Source organism: Anabas testudineus, chromosome 7 (assembly GCF_900324465.2).
Source record: "Anabas testudineus chromosome 7, fAnaTes1.2, whole genome shotgun sequence".
NCBI lineage: Eukaryota > Metazoa > Chordata > Actinopteri > Anabantiformes > Anabantidae > Anabas > Anabas testudineus.
In genome coordinates, this window is record NC_046616.1 from 7141883 (window position 1) to 7156555 (window position 14673).

At 39.2% G+C, this 14673-nt stretch overlaps 3 protein-coding genes across 3 annotated transcripts; 1 reads left to right on the top strand and 2 right to left on the bottom strand.

Moving 5' to 3' along the window:
* Positions 1–1572: 1572 nt before the first annotated feature.
* tmem82 (transmembrane protein 82) lies at positions 1573–5280 on the bottom strand. The gene is made up of 6 exons (XM_026366966.1): positions 5022–5280; positions 4829–4898; positions 4463–4661; positions 3857–4271; positions 3436–3623; positions 1573–2957 (listed from the first exon to the last, which is right to left on the bottom strand). Exons 1-6 carry the CDS (start codon positions 5113–5115, stop codon positions 2880–2882), a joined length of 1044 nt encoding a protein of 347 aa, XP_026222751.1. The 5' UTR covers positions 5116–5280; the 3' UTR covers positions 1573–2879.
* Positions 5281–6411: 1131 nt separating this feature from the next.
* Positions 6412–10485, bottom strand: mad2l2 (mitotic arrest deficient 2 like 2). Its single transcript, XM_026367050.1, has 8 exons — positions 10152–10485; positions 9681–9799; positions 9141–9212; positions 8944–9044; positions 8735–8829; positions 7687–7760; positions 7442–7534; positions 6412–7334 (listed from the first exon to the last, which is right to left on the bottom strand). The coding sequence occupies exons 1-8, from the start codon at positions 10189–10191 to the stop codon at positions 7296–7298; spliced, it is 633 nt and encodes a 210-aa protein (XP_026222835.1). The 5' UTR covers positions 10192–10485; the 3' UTR covers positions 6412–7295.
* A 590-nt stretch (positions 10486–11075) lies between these two features.
* On the top strand, positions 11076–14230 carry LOC113167651 (solute carrier family 25 member 45). Its single transcript, XM_026368439.1, has 7 exons — positions 11076–11156; positions 11579–11634; positions 11740–11783; positions 11868–11939; positions 12061–12249; positions 13108–13342; positions 13523–14230. The coding sequence occupies exons 2-7, from the start codon at positions 11598–11600 to the stop codon at positions 13798–13800; spliced, it is 855 nt and encodes a 284-aa protein (XP_026224224.1). The 5' UTR covers positions 11076–11156; positions 11579–11597; the 3' UTR covers positions 13801–14230.
* The last annotated feature ends 443 nt before the right edge of the window (positions 14231–14673 follow it).

Here is a 14673-nt window from a genome sequence, read left to right on the forward strand (position 1 = left end):
ATTATTATTAGTGGAGGTATAGGTTACATAAAATTTATCAATGAAAAGGTCCTCATCCCATTATGATTAAGTGAGCACACATTTGAAAATAACAACAGAGGAGTATTAAAGATTGCTCCCTCCAGGCTGATTGTTGATTTATGTCAATCATTAGTTGCTCTTACGATAAATACTAATAATTATAGGGTGTGGTGGAATGGGCTGCAGCCTCTTGTATCTCCAGAACAGAATAACCCATAAAAAAAATGGATAGTTGGATGAATTACTGACAGCATAATAGTCATCGCTAATTGCTTTATTTATCTTCTGAACCTACAGGTGAACAGTTCCAAGCATTTAAACACTATTTCCATGCTGAGATATGCTGATGCAAGGCTCTGGTAAGATGACCACCCTCTTTTTATACAGAGTGTTGAAGATTTTGACACATAAACCGGAAACTAAGCCTGCAGGAAACAGGAAACTAAGAGCCTGTGGTAGGCAACTCTGAATGTTGATTAAAATATATGAGCCTGTGATAAATTTAACGGCAGCAACACACCGTAACATAAGTTCAAATCCGCATAGAGCGCATTAAATGCCACTCTCTCAATTATGTTCTACTGATTATTTCCCTGAGATTGAGGACAGCATTGTGATTGTGGAAATCCTAATTACATCTTAGAGTGTAGAGTTAAAGAGAAGTTCCTTACAAATGTTTTACACTTCTGTCACCTGTGTGTCCATTACCCTGTAAACCAAAGGACTCTTGGAGAGTTGGGGGAAATCCTAGTTTGTAACTTGTGTCACCACAGCTAATGCACCCATTGATGCAAATAAGAAGCACAACGTAGTAGACGTAGTACTCGTGATAAAAGTAAAGGGTCTAACATGCAGTGTTACTTAAAGGTTGGTGGGTTTAGTTCACTGACTGACAGCTGTCACAGTTTAACACACTGACTGACATGACAACAAACATGTTTCATAAAACTATAACTTGTCATATAATTATATACAGTGGTCTGCCAGGAGGCGCAAGGCTAATTTACCTGTTCTACCAATAGTGGGATGCAAAATGATGAAGCGAAAAGGCAATGGCAGGAACTTTGACCTGATCTAAGCTTTGTTTTAAGCTAATAAGTAACATGAGATAATTGGATGCATGTCCAAAGGTCAAAGAGGTGGTGATAAGCACCGATGACACATAAAAACTGCACTTTTTATGTGTTTTCTTGAAAGAGTATCCCTCTTTTTATCATGCTTGCTCAAGGTGGGTACTACTAAAAAATATGTCAACACAATGATAAACATCCGGGTGATGTGGGTTTTAGTAAATGTATTCCTCGGTTTATTTTGGCCATAAAATGCTGGCGCTGCATGCAAAGCCTGATTTCTGACTTAATGTTTAATCCAGAAGAGCTCTGTTACTACACCACAGCACTATTCTGCTTTTGTTGCTATATTAAGCTTGCAGGCAGGCGATTAAAGGCAGAAGTGCGCGTGCGTAAAAATGCGGTAACCGTGGGCACACGAAGCTGCGCTTCGGCGCATGCGCGTAGCGTGCCTATCAGCTGAAAACAGAAAAGTCTGGAAATCTCCAGAGGAGGTTGAAAAACCACAGCTCAGTCATGTTAGAGGACATTTCACCAATCTCGGGTGCTGGTGGAGCTCGTCCTCCCTGTGTCTACTGAATGCGTCCTGATGTGGGATTTTCTATTCTGTTCAGTTAAAATTCAATAAACCCATGGGAGTACAATTTCCTATTTTGGTGGATCGACTAGACACCAAATCTAAATTTGCTCTTCAGTGATTTTCAGACGTGGATTATCTTGGAAACTGGACCGCCAGTGCCCACTGTCATTTCACAAGCCTCTTTCCTTTTTGGTCACGGGATGACGGGACTGGTGTAACAAAAACCCCTCTCATGGAATATATGTTTCAATAAAGACACATCTAATGGGCAAAATGTCGGCGTCCAATTTGTCTTGAATTGGATTTGGGTGTCACTTGTAGTCTGTCACGTTATTGTGACAATGTTGCAAGAGTCGAAAGCAAAAGAGGTAACACATGAACATCCCTTATTAAAAAGTCTAGTGCGCCAAAGGGTCCATTAATGCGGGTCATCGACTTTAAAACATAGTTTGCATTAAAAAATCGACGGAGCAAAGTCCAGAATAAAACCAAGTAACCGAGCCTTTTCTTTGTCTAACGCCATTTTGTGTGACTTTTCTGCACTAACGCTGTCGTCGTCAGCCATTTTGCCTTTACTTTTTTTAAGCAGACGAGTCTGTGGAGAGACACGACGCGAAAACGCAACGATATTTAAGATACTTATGATTTTTAAGAGCGCATAAGCTGAGGACAGTGTAATAAAGAAGAACAAGCACACCCACTGCTTATTTCTGTGATGTACTGTAAAGAACACGATGGATTTTAACCCCTATTTGTTTTTATCGACTGCACAGTTTTTTTCCTTTGTTAATAATAAAATGCAGTGTTTAGCTGTGAGGTTTTTTTTTCCCCACACGACCTAAAACTAAAGGAATCAGCTGACTGGACGTGAGAGGAACCACCCTCAGGCCCCCACAAAGAAAATCTGGAACAGGAGTAGCCATTGAAAAATGATTATATATCAACCAAAAGGTCAGACAGACTCCCAGACTAACATCCAGGAGAGGGACACAGCTGCCTGGGTTTGTGTTAAAGCACCACGGTGAACGCAGCCAGAGTCCTGGTTCTATCCCACATACATCATATCAAACACAAGATTCACAAGACTGACTTTGAAATTTATTGAAAATAAAAACTCAATTCTACAGGTATAAAAATATTTCATCGTTGATGTTGCCCCAACAGGACTAAGACTAAATAACCACATTAAAAGAAGGTTTTTGAAATCACTATCTGTCCTTCTTCTGCTGTACTTGTGGTCTTCTGTGATGTTGCCTTTTTACGTAGTCTGTGCACTCCTCTTCTTCCTTTATGCACACAACAAATACGACAGAGGAAATACATTAAAATCAGTAAGATAACAGCATACAACTAATCTGCTGTCCACTGACACTGCTTCTGTGTGGTCTAATATTTTAAAATAACAGAAAAAACACCAAATATTACATTAAAACAATATTATTATTAACGTGTTCTGACTTTCTTTTATCTTAAAATCAACTGTTTACGTTGTTCTGCATCAACTTTGTGTGCTTTATTTGAAACTTTCCATCATTAATCAGGCTTGTTCGGTTAAAGGAAAAGTAGGCTTAGTATTATGAGTCACAGAGCGCCTGACCTGAATCTGTCTTGGGGGGTCTTAAACTTTCTCCACCTGGGATACAAGTTGAGAAGCTCAGTCTCATCTTGGGACCCAGTCTAATGAACACATTGATATTCCGCCCTAGTTTTTTGGTCTCGATGGACAGAACGTGCTTTTGGCCCAGCGTGCTGCTTCACACTGACCTGTGAGGATGCTACATCCAGCAGATCCCTGTTGGGGATTAGACAGCTGGCTTCACCCAGGAAACACATTAGGATGTGGAGCACATCGGCCCAGTGTCCAACAGTCAGCATCAGGACCGTCAACCCCCCGAGACGCACCACCACTGTGTTCAGGACGACCTGGCTGTTGGGCTGACTGTGCTGCTCCTCTGCAGAACCAAAAGAGCAGGAGAAGACACAAATATTTGTTGAAAATGTGGGATGGGTCTTTACTGTAGTTAAAACCTATGCTTGAGTTAATGTCAGATGTATTAGTGATCACACAAGATAAGCTGCAAACATATAATTTATCACAGATTTCACGAGATGGATCCATATTATTACACTAAGACTGGGCTTTAGAGAAGCTCCTGCCCAGGCATCAGTCTCATGTGTTTCTCACCCTGCATGTACACCACCAACAGTGTGTAGCAGATAGTCAGTGGCGTCCAAAACCTGAGGGCCTCAGTAGCAGAGAGGAACTGTTGATTAATAATTGATATGGCGGCAAACACAGCCACAGAGAAGGTAATGATCATAGTCCTGCACAGCATGGGCATCAGGAAGCGGCCTGATGTGAGGAGGCTGATGCAAATGCCGCAGTAGCGCTGTGAGCTGTGGAGTTTATACAGAACCATGACATGGTTCAGCAGGCGTGTGGCCTGGCTAGCCAGGAACCAGCTGAGCATCGCTGCCAGCAGCAAACATAGCCAGCGCTGCGGCGCCCCTTCGTGTAGAAAGTACAAACTGCAGCTTAGGGCACAGCCCAGAGAGAACTGGCTCTGAACGAACAGTTGCTGCAGAAATTTACTGGACTCCTGGGGGAACAAAAAGAAAAGAAAAATCTGATAGATGAATCAAAACAGAGGATTGTTAAAACAAACATTGTGAGTCATCATGAAACAAAACCTAGAAACTGAGCATTGGAAGAAGTACTACTATTACTACAGTTGTATGGGCACATAGAATAGTAGGCTTTTTTTTTTTTTTTGCATAGTTGGTTTCTTACTGGTCCAGCTGTAACCCATCCAGAGACAGTTCGTAGACAAAATTCTAGTACCACCAGGGAGGCCACACGGGAGCCCACGACAGCCAGTGTTGCAGCCACCAACAAAAACTGGAGCTTCCCACCAAGTCCAGTATTAGTCCTCTGCTGATGACTGACTGCACTCTGACTTGATGTGTCTTTATCATTTTTATCACTCCAACTGTAGAATGTGTGGAAGAACACGAGAAATTAAAGCTCAACAGTCTGAGCCAGCACTAGAATAAAAATATCTTGCAACACAAGCCAGAAAGTCTGCTTACTAGTCAGGCTATGCAATTCACAAATTCATTTGTCATGCATAGATGTTGTAAAAGACAGTTTTCTCACCTCTCCTCTAAAAATAAATGCACTCTCACCATGGAGGATAACACAGAAACCCCACATGCACACACCAGTCCTGCAGGTCACCGAAAAACAGATTTTGCATTACAAACAATAAAACACAGCAGCAATATGAACAGTTTAACAACAGCTTGTAGCAACGTTGACGTCAGAGAAAATGAATGGATGAGGAGCTCACCTTGAAGTAAACTATTCAGTGGATTTGTTTCTAGAGTCAACCATCCTGGTAGGAAGTAGGAAGTTGGAATGAACCGTGTAACAAAAGAAAACATCGTACTACCTTTGACTTAAAAGTTCCAAGTTTATAAAGATCACCAGTTTTACAAACATGCATAGGTAAATGTAATTTCAGAAATCACACACTCGGGAACCATATATCGTGGTTATTCCAGATCGAGTTCTAATAATGTGGTTCATCAGCCTTGTTCTTCTGTTTATTTCTGGCTCAACACTGAGCTTTGCTCACACAGAAGCCTGTTCTGTGTCCAGTACCAAAGGTCAACTGAGCGTCGGTGGAGCAGAGGCCCTCATTGTGAGTCATAACAAGATAATGGAGGTTATTGCACCATGGGAAATGCATGTAAAATTATCTGAAAGCTACAGTGCAAAAATTGTTCTGACTTTCAAAAAAAGTCGCACAAGCTAATATTTCGTTAGATCTCCTTTAACTGTGATTACAGCATCATTTCAATAAGCTTCTGCAATGGCACAACATTTATTCCTGTTCAGAGTTGCATTAATTTATTGCCAAGATCTTGTTTTGATGATGGGAGAGTCGGACTGCTGCACAAAGTCTTCTCCAGCACATGCCAAAGATTCTCAATGGGGTTAAGGTCTGGACTCTGTGGTGGTCAATCCATGTGTGAAAATGATGTTCAGACATGGTTGTTTAAGAAATAAGAAGCTACTCGCTGCATCAGTTAGGGTTAAATAACTTGTTGCCAGCTGAAACATAATCATCTATGCAGTAGTTATCCAGTGGGAGGCTCTTATCTATTTGCTTACTTAAATCCAGGTGGTGACGTTTTCTTTTGGACGGGCAGTGTATTTTGTGCAATATCAAGTCAAGGCTTGTAATGTGTACAATACAGCATCCTGTATTCCTAGATACAGTCACCAGGAAACAGATGTTTCATAATAAGTATAAGGCCCTTTCAATGTATGACAGTTTATCTAAGAAGCAAAGGGAAGGCGTGACAGGTTTAGCCGGTGTTTAGTAACAGGCCTCCTACACAAGTTAACAAACAAGCTTCTACACAATGAACGGGCAGCAAAAATAACACAGCTGTGAAATGGAGAGAACGTTGAAGAATTGCCGTGTCCCTGGAGTCAGTGTTAACTTTTGTTACCTGGTGTGTTTAGTCTAAAGCAGTTTCAAATGATCTGATGAGGATTGGTCTGGCCTGAGACAGTATGTAGAAACTAAATAATCTAATGTGAGAACATCTCCTTATTTCAGGTAATAGTAGTAATACTGTGGTGCCAGTGAAGTCATTTAACCATGGTTTTCCATACAGATGAATGAACTCAGCTTATTACCGAAGAGCATTGGCTACATGACAATAACAGTGATTTCTCTTATGCTGCTGTAAAAAGGTTTAAACATTTCATATAAATTTCATATATTAAATCAAACTGTCAGCAGTAAAAAAAAATTAATTGCATCTGTCACATAAAGTTATTTAAGGTAACATTAACAATGATTGCAATGAATAAGAAAACTGGGACCAATTTATTCATAGCAACCGCCCAAAACGTTCACACTGCAGTAATGACACAGCAATCCTGATGCTGGTGTGGACCTCATACACGGAGCAGCTATGACTCACAACAGTGCAGAAGGGCGAGAACCCATCCTTCAAACAGAACAAGATCATTTAACTTCTTAACTCCCTGTGGTTAAGACAAGACTACTTCCTCTCAGGGAGCAGTAGCAAAACAATTTACCTATTTTCCAATGAATTAATTTTCCCCTGGCACTTTATTTTCACAGTTCTACAACTATATTTTAATTTTCATGATCACGGTGTTGTAAACACATTCATTTAAAACAATAAAAAACAATTTATTATATCAAACAGAACCATATGTGATCAAAACACAATTTGTGGCATAAAATAGAATCACATTTGTTCATATTTGCATGGGGTGTGTTTACATCACACCTAGACAACGGTGCGTGGAGCTATTTGAATTTTGTCCCATAATATCAGCCAAAAGTAACAGTTCACCCGAACAACAATGAGCAGCACGATGTACAGACCTACCAATTAAATTCCACTAAGGAAAATATCACTCTAGATAATCCTGTGTTCAACAAACATTCATGTTCCTTCACACTGTTCTTCCTCTGGTAGGCTGCATTATGTACTGAGCAATATGTGCTCATGATTCAGTGTTGTCACAGAATGTCTTATGCAGCAGTGCCCCTGATTTCTGCAGAACTGAGGACCTATGTTTTCTGGGCTCTCTCTTCAACGTACAGCTGCATCTGTTAGAGACAAAAAAATAAAAATAAAAATAGAATTAAACCTAGACTTCATGTTGCTGTGTTTTTACCTTTAAACCTTGATTAATGAGAGAGATGTTTCTGCTCACTTTTACTATGTCTGATGTCATAGTCTTCAGTGGGATGAGTCGAGGCTCCTGCATGTGGACCTCCTGCTCATCAGCAACAATCCATGGAAAATCCTGAAGAAGGAAACACAAAAATGTGGCACAAGACCACTTTATTAGGTACACTTGTACAGTGTGATGCAATCCAATACAACAGCTCTGCCATGAATTCTGCTTTTACAGGGTTATAATTTGTCAGTTTAGTACAGTAATTTAAAAACTCTCACCTTGATGACTTGAACTTTCTCCATGTTGCGTGTGGCAGCATCTCTAGTATGTACCAGGACTGTAAATGAGCATCCTGTGACAAAGAAAAAAAAAAGTTTGTATCCGTTTCCTCTAATGCACTACACAATCTTTCAGGTTAAATAGCTTAAGGTAATTTACCACCTTGTGTATTTGTTGTTCCATAAGCCTACCACGTTTAAAGAGTTTATATCAGTGACATGTACAGGACCCAGTAGAACTGTATATTCAGGTTACACTCAAATCCTGCATCCTTTGTTGAGATTGGCAGACATTAATTTCAGCCAGTTTTAACCTTGATAACAACCACCACTTCCTTGTTTGTGTGCAAAAGGTGATTAACAAAGTCTTTCCAGTGGAAAGTGGTGTAATTTATGTGCAAGATTCATTTGTACACTGCACGACTGTATACTAATAAATGGGAGATATGGCCTGTAATACACTATTGTAACTAATAACAGCAATAATTTAATGATTTCAGTAGTTGCTGGAATTGAACCAATTGTTGCTGTTCTTACATCCACCTGTGCTTTTCCTGCTATTACATGAAAACATACATACTTTTTACATCCTGTGAAAAGTATGAATCTGAATTATTTGGGAGCAACAAAGAAACTGACTATAAACTATCAGATTATTAAGATTTGTAGAGAATGTAAACTTTAGACATGGAAGAAACCAAAAGTTCCACATACTGTTTCAGCCTAAAAATAAAAATGTCACTGGCAATAGGTCAAAGCCAGCTTTTGTGCAAAATGTGTGCTAGTTTGTTCACGGTAAAACTTGCATATGACATTTGTGTGGCAGATAAATGCACACGAGAAACACAAAACTTCATTTGTTTCTCATATTTTACCAGTTGATGTAATACATTTATGCATAAAATATTTTAGAAAATATTAGATACAAGTTACTAGTATTTGATTCAATAATAACTTAATATGTATTAGAATTTGTTACCTTTATTTGTATAAAATAAAGTACTAGGTGTTTGTACTGTACTTATAAAGTAATCATCTGGAACAATACCTGGTGGGTTGTTATTTAAAACAGCATCACACACACTGATCTTCAGTATAAATGCTCTCAGCAGCTGCTCCACATGTGAAAGTAATGCATCAGAGCTGTAAAACGAAACCACAGTTAATGAACATGATTATCCTCACAAACATGTTATGCGAACATCAATATTTGAAGAATATACTGAATTATATTTTTATATTCAATGAAAGAAAAACCTGATGGACAGCAGTGGAGGTTGAGAAATCTCAAACACAAATCTTTCTACTGGATGATGCTCTTTGTCCATGATGACCACTACTACCTTCTCTGCATCATTCTTGGAAAAAAAATGAAAGGTTTCAGTAATGTATACAGGTAGATGATAAGAAATAAATACAATACAATGCTCCTGCACCTTAAGGCCATGTCTTACCTTCTCAATAAGTGGCTTTATACAGTGTAGTGTATCTTGGATATACTGGTTCAGCTCTGGGTGACATGACATCTGGACAAAAAAAAGAAAGAGGACTATTATTCAAGGTTCAAGAAGCTTTATTTTCACTTTAACCATGTACAGTCAGTGAAGTACACAATAAAACCAAAACAACATTTGAAAAAATGTTTAACTACACCCAGCCCAACTAACAAACCCAAACACTGCACAGAAGGACAGTTTAAAAAGTGCATGTGTGAGGTACTGTGCAATAGCAGGGTAAAGGAAAAAGTAACAGTACTAGTTCCTTGTGGAAATCTGACATGGTAAGAGATAGCGGTTAGTGCAATTTTGCAGCTGTATATATTGGCGAATGCGTGTATATGTTTGTGTAGGATTGTTATGTGATGGTGTAAGTTTTCCTTAATACTCTTGACTAGGATAAAGATCACATCACGTTTTATGACAAATGAATATAAAAGACCATGAAATTCCAGAAGGTTCACATACTTCTTCTTGCCACTGTATTGGTATCTATACCTGCACTGGCACGTTGTATTTCTTTCTCTTCTGAAATATTCCAGAGGGATAAACTTCACGGACATACAGGATGAGATGAATAGCGACCTCCAGGAACTCACACAGGATGTCAGCAACCACTAGAACAGAGAAATTTAAAATAGTTTAAAATATGTCTGATGCTTTCTATTTGGTTTTATACTAAGAAACCAAGTTAAACCAAACTCAACGCAAATACGAGGCATTTGTTTGTTTACCTATCTTACATACAATGTATGTAACAACAAGTGAAGTTGATTTTAGAAATACACCTCAGTTAATGCCTAGTGTCATTTCTATGTCAGTTATTTCCACCAGGGAAATATCTGATTTATTTACCTGACATATCCAGAATCTAACACTAACCAACGTCAACGTCATTTGGCATTAGCGTTACTGAAATAACTGATAACCACATCGACTTGATCATTTCAGACCATTTCGTTGTCTTACCTTGTCCAAAATTGAGGTCTTGCCTTGTTATAGTTGTCATATCTCACTATTTAGAACTGTCAAATTAAATAAACAGCTAATTTAATAATAGCTAACGTTAGCAAAGCTGCAGCCTGTCAAACATTCGTTGAACTCTTCCGAAGTTGTTTTTATTTCTTCGATATCCCTTTGTCGCTACCTGGCCTGACGATGTCAACCAATGAGAACTGGTGCGCAAATCTCAGATTTCATAAAGATGTTGCAAAAATAGAAAAATCACACTTAAAATGGACTGAAAATATAATTAATTTCACACCCTGAAAAGCGGCTTTTTCTCTGTTACCCTAACTACACAGATTCGTCGCGCATAACATTGACGTCACTGTTTACTGTCCACTAGTGGTGACGTACAGTGGGGCGTTTCCGAATACTTTTAGTTAATAGTTTTATTACAATTATAATATTTTATAGTTTGGGATTAAATCGATTATTATGTTATTTTGATTTTAAGAAATACGTATGACGTGAACATGACAGTATACAACAACGACAAAAAATGTTGTTGACAACAAAAACTATGATTACTATGATTAAATCGACCTTTTTATTATATACCAATTTACCATTGTGGACAAATTATCTATATCACACCACATTATTGAGACTTCATTCTGAGCAGGTAGAATAACAGAAAATAACCCCAGGTTGTAATTAGACTTTTAAAAACATTTCCTTCCATGTTTAGGGGTAATAATAAAAACAATGATCTGAACAGGATCGTAAATAAATTACATTTATTACATTTATAAGACAATTTTAGAGTACATTAAAAAGTTAAAGTTGGCGTTAACAGTCATTCTAGCTTGTTATTGTTATATGTTTTGTTCATGGTCAGCTTGAATGTGGCTGAACGTCCTACACAGTCTTTTCAGTGGAGCGGAAAATTCCCATGAGCCAGGTTCAGCAGAGGAAACCAGGAAAACGAGTGATCCAGTTAACGTGATGATGAGGTGATTTTACGAAAAGGTAAGCCTGCTATAATCTAACATCCCCCCTTTTTTTTGCACGATACAATACAATATTGCAGTATGATAACATCCTTATTGTGTAACGGGACGCGACGAGCATGTTTAGATCTAGTATTGATGAACACAAACTTCATTTGAGTAAAAAGTCAAATGAAAAGTTGTGGAGGATCCACCGAAAATCAAATTTCAGCAGTCAAATGAGGCCCGGTAATATTATGAGTACTTATGTGAGAAAGTTGATCACAGTTCAGCAGCATGATCGTTTCTTTGATTGTGAATTGATTGTTAATTTGCTGTAAACTTTAGACTTTAGGTCACAGATTAACTATCCCTGGCTGTCAGTCCACTTTATGGCAGCTTTAAAACTGCATCCTCAATTATTAACTCTAACATGTGAAACACGTGTGGACTTTTTTGCAGGGTGCTTTTTGTTAAAGTCATGCCTTTTCTGGAATTCATAGCTGGAAGCATTTCAGGTAAATGTAGATATAGAAAAGACAACCTTAATAAAAGACAGCAGATATTAGATTATTTGTAAACCAAGCGTGTGGAGAAATAACACTTCTTTTATTGTATTGTAGGAGCAGTGGGCCTGGCAGTTGGCCATCCCTTAGACACTGTGAAGGTTGCCTCACACAGTGCAACATTAATTAACTCAATTAACTACTGCAAAACTATTTTTTTCTCACACCTCACATTTCATTTGTAGGTGCGTCTGCAGGCTCAGTCTGAATATAAAGGGATCTTTCACTGTGTGGCTAAAACATACTCAAATGAAGGGGTAGGTATCATTTCACTAAATGTCTTTGAGTAAGACGTCCCCGCTTCCACCAAAAACAAATCCAGACAGAAGGAACTGATGCAAGCACATTTATCTGTTTATGATGCCTTTATTACATCAGGTCCGTGGATTCTTCAGGGGCATGGCTTTTCCAGTGCTGACTACTGGCATCATCAACTCCGTTGTCTTTGGCTCCTACAGTAATGCCTTAGATTACCTCACTCAGTCTCGGCACAGTGACCGCAGTGAAGGCAAACCGGCCTCAGCTGCACACGTCTTCACTGCCGGCTGCTTCTCGGGGCTGGTGCAGGTACGAACATGTGACACCGGTTTCATCTGAAATGATTGCAGAAGCTGCACACTACTGTTCAGACGTTAGAGGAATCTAGTCCAATCCTGGTCCTTGTGGGGCACTGTCCTGTTTGTTTTCCAACTCTCCCTGCCCTATGTACTGCTGATCACCTGGATCCGGTGGGTTCAGCCAATCAAAAGCTGTAAGTGTAGGGATGGTTGGAAAACCACCAGGCCAGTGGCCCTCGATGAGCAGAATTGGACACCCCTGAACCGAACGTTTGATTACAGACTCAAAATGGCCAAAAGCTAAACTTTCTTCTGCAACTTGCAAACCAACCGAGTCTGATAGTGAATTACAGCCTGTGGGTTCACCACGTCTTAAAGTGTAAATGGCCCTTAGAGGTTGTCTAATATGAATTATCCTCAGTGATTCATGAATATACAGTATCATAAAAATGTAATGACTGTATTTGCAGTATTATATCTGACCACCAGGCAGCCTCCAAGAATCACAGTGCTTCTGATGGCAGCTCTTAGTAAGAAATAGAGAGTTCATGAATAGAAAGGGGGCTGTAGCTATGATGTTGTGGTTCATCAGTGGTTCCATGAAACCATTCTAATTATAATGTAAAAGATATAAAAAGCAAACATTGCCTCAGTAATTGGGGGTCAGCATGGGCACTCTGACGTGTTTGTGGCTACGAAGCAACTTGGTTTTAGCCTTTTTAAAATTGTTGGATAAGAAGAAGCTCACATATCCCCAGGCTTGTTTATTAAAGTGATATGTTTCGTATGTTTTATTGTAATAAAAGTTTTTAAATTAAAGCATATGATAATTTAGGTGGACTGACTCTTTAAAGAGATCTTCTCACAGGTGCTTTGCAGTGTACCCATTGACCTGGTGAAGGTGCGTCTGCAGGGGCAGACCACTGCTGACAGATACCGCGGACCGATTCACTGTGTGGCTGTCATCCTGAGGGAGGAAGGACCCAGGGGCCTGTTCAGAGGAGGACTGGCCCTCGCCCTGAGGGACATACCTTGTTATGGCCTCTACTTTTTGCCTTATGAAGTCACTCGAAAGGCTCTGACAGAGAGTGGCAAACAGCCAGGTTAGTTACAGAGCATGACTGTACAGCAGGGCAGGAGTACCAGCTCTCGATAAATACTTTATGCAACTGGAATCATCTGTGAGGCGTGGAAGCTCCTGTATGTCATCAAAAACAATAATGAAATGGTGGTAATGATAAATATTCAATCAACTCAATCAAACATGCATTTTCTGTCTTTAGGCACCTTTGCAATATTGATAGCAGGTGGAGTAGCAGGCGTGGTGACCTGGGCCTTCGCCAATCCCATGGATGTGGTGAAAGCCCGACTGCAGATGTCGGGGGCCGGTGGGCGGGAGTACAGGGGCGTCCTCCACTGCATCAGAGTGAGCATCAGAGAGGAGGGAGGGAGGGTCTTCTTTAAAGGCCTCCTGCTGAACAGCCTGAGGGCATTTCCTGTCAACGCCGTCACCTTCCTCAGCTACGAGAGTCTGATGCAGATCTTCTGTCCACTGAGATGACGTCGCTCTCGAATGTTACTGACACGTCTTGCTTTTCAAATTAACTGTGATTTTAATATACCACATGATTGTTGTTCTGAAATCCCCAGAAATTTCCAAACAGTCTCAGTTTCAGACTATTTTTTTTAGGAGTAATCAAATCGGGAGTAATGACATTTTAGATGCTATAATCTGTGTCGCACGACAGGTCAGACCTCACCTGGCTATTGTCAGAAACCTGTTGTGTTAACTTTCTGGGAAGTGTCCTGTGACTTGAACGATGTTCATATCAGGTCATTGCTGCTTATGTTTACAGGAAACCAAATCCATGCTTTGTCATATAACTTTAAGACAAATTTGTGACTTGACAGCTACATTTTTTATGTTTTTCACTCTGTTTATTCCTTATTTCAAAACATATCAATTATTTTACTGAATATGCACACTTTTTTTTTTTTTTTTACTAATAAAGAAACGTCATGACTGGTCCAAAGCTGTATACATAAACTGTATAAGAAGAGGTGAAATCTGAAACAGGCTTAGAGAAAATGATTTCCCCACTGCAGCACATAGTACTACTGAACTATTAGCATTTTTTAGCTCATTTGTTATTTCTTACTTCTCTCATCATTGTTGCACAAGGCTGCTGTTCTCAGCAAAACAGCTCAGATAAAACTGAATATACACCATCTACGTGTCAGATCTAGCTGATAAATAGTTGAGTAGCAAAAGATATACAGTTGTACAAAAACAGAACAAGAAGCAAAGTGACAATTATCACTAAGAATGAACATTTAAATTCAACAAATGTGCTCACATGTTCAACTAATGGAATGTGTGTATATATATATATATATATATATATATATATATATATATATATATATATATACA

What these genes read in the sequence shown, in the direction of transcription:
- tmem82 (XM_026366966.1), bottom strand. Translation starts at nt 5,115, where the DNA reads ATGTTTTCTTTTGTTACACGGTTCATTCCAACTTCCTACTTCCTACCA. An exon ending in CATTTATTTTTAGAGGAGAG is followed by an intron (nt 4,662 to 4,828) that starts GTGAGAAAACTG and finishes CACATTCTACAG; the next exon opens with TTGGAGTGATAAAAATGATA. An exon ending in GATGGGTTACAGCTGGACCA is followed by an intron (nt 4,272 to 4,462) that starts GTAAGAAACCAA and finishes TTGTTCCCCCAG; the next exon opens with GAGTCCAGTAAATTTCTGCA.
- mad2l2 (XM_026367050.1), bottom strand. Translation starts at nt 10,191, where the DNA reads ATGACAACTATAACAAGGCAAGACCTCAATTTTGGACAAG. An exon ending in CCTCCACTGCTGTCCATCAG is followed by an intron (nt 8,830 to 8,943) that starts GTTTTTCTTTCA and finishes TTCGTTTTACAG; the next exon opens with CTCTGATGCATTACTTTCAC. An exon ending in TTTAAATAACAACCCACCAG is followed by an intron (nt 7,761 to 8,734) that starts GTATTGTTCCAG and finishes TCTTTGTCACAG; the next exon opens with GATGCTCATTTACAGTCCTG.
- LOC113167651 (XM_026368439.1), top strand. Translation starts at nt 11,598, where the DNA reads ATGCCTTTTCTGGAATTCATAGCTGGAAGCATTTCAG. An exon ending in ATCCCTTAGACACTGTGAAG is followed by an intron (nt 11,784 to 11,867) that starts GTTGCCTCACAC and finishes TTTCATTTGTAG; the next exon opens with GTGCGTCTGCAGGCTCAGTC. An exon ending in GCTTCTCGGGGCTGGTGCAG is followed by an intron (nt 12,250 to 13,107) that starts GTACGAACATGT and finishes ATCTTCTCACAG; the next exon opens with GTGCTTTGCAGTGTACCCAT.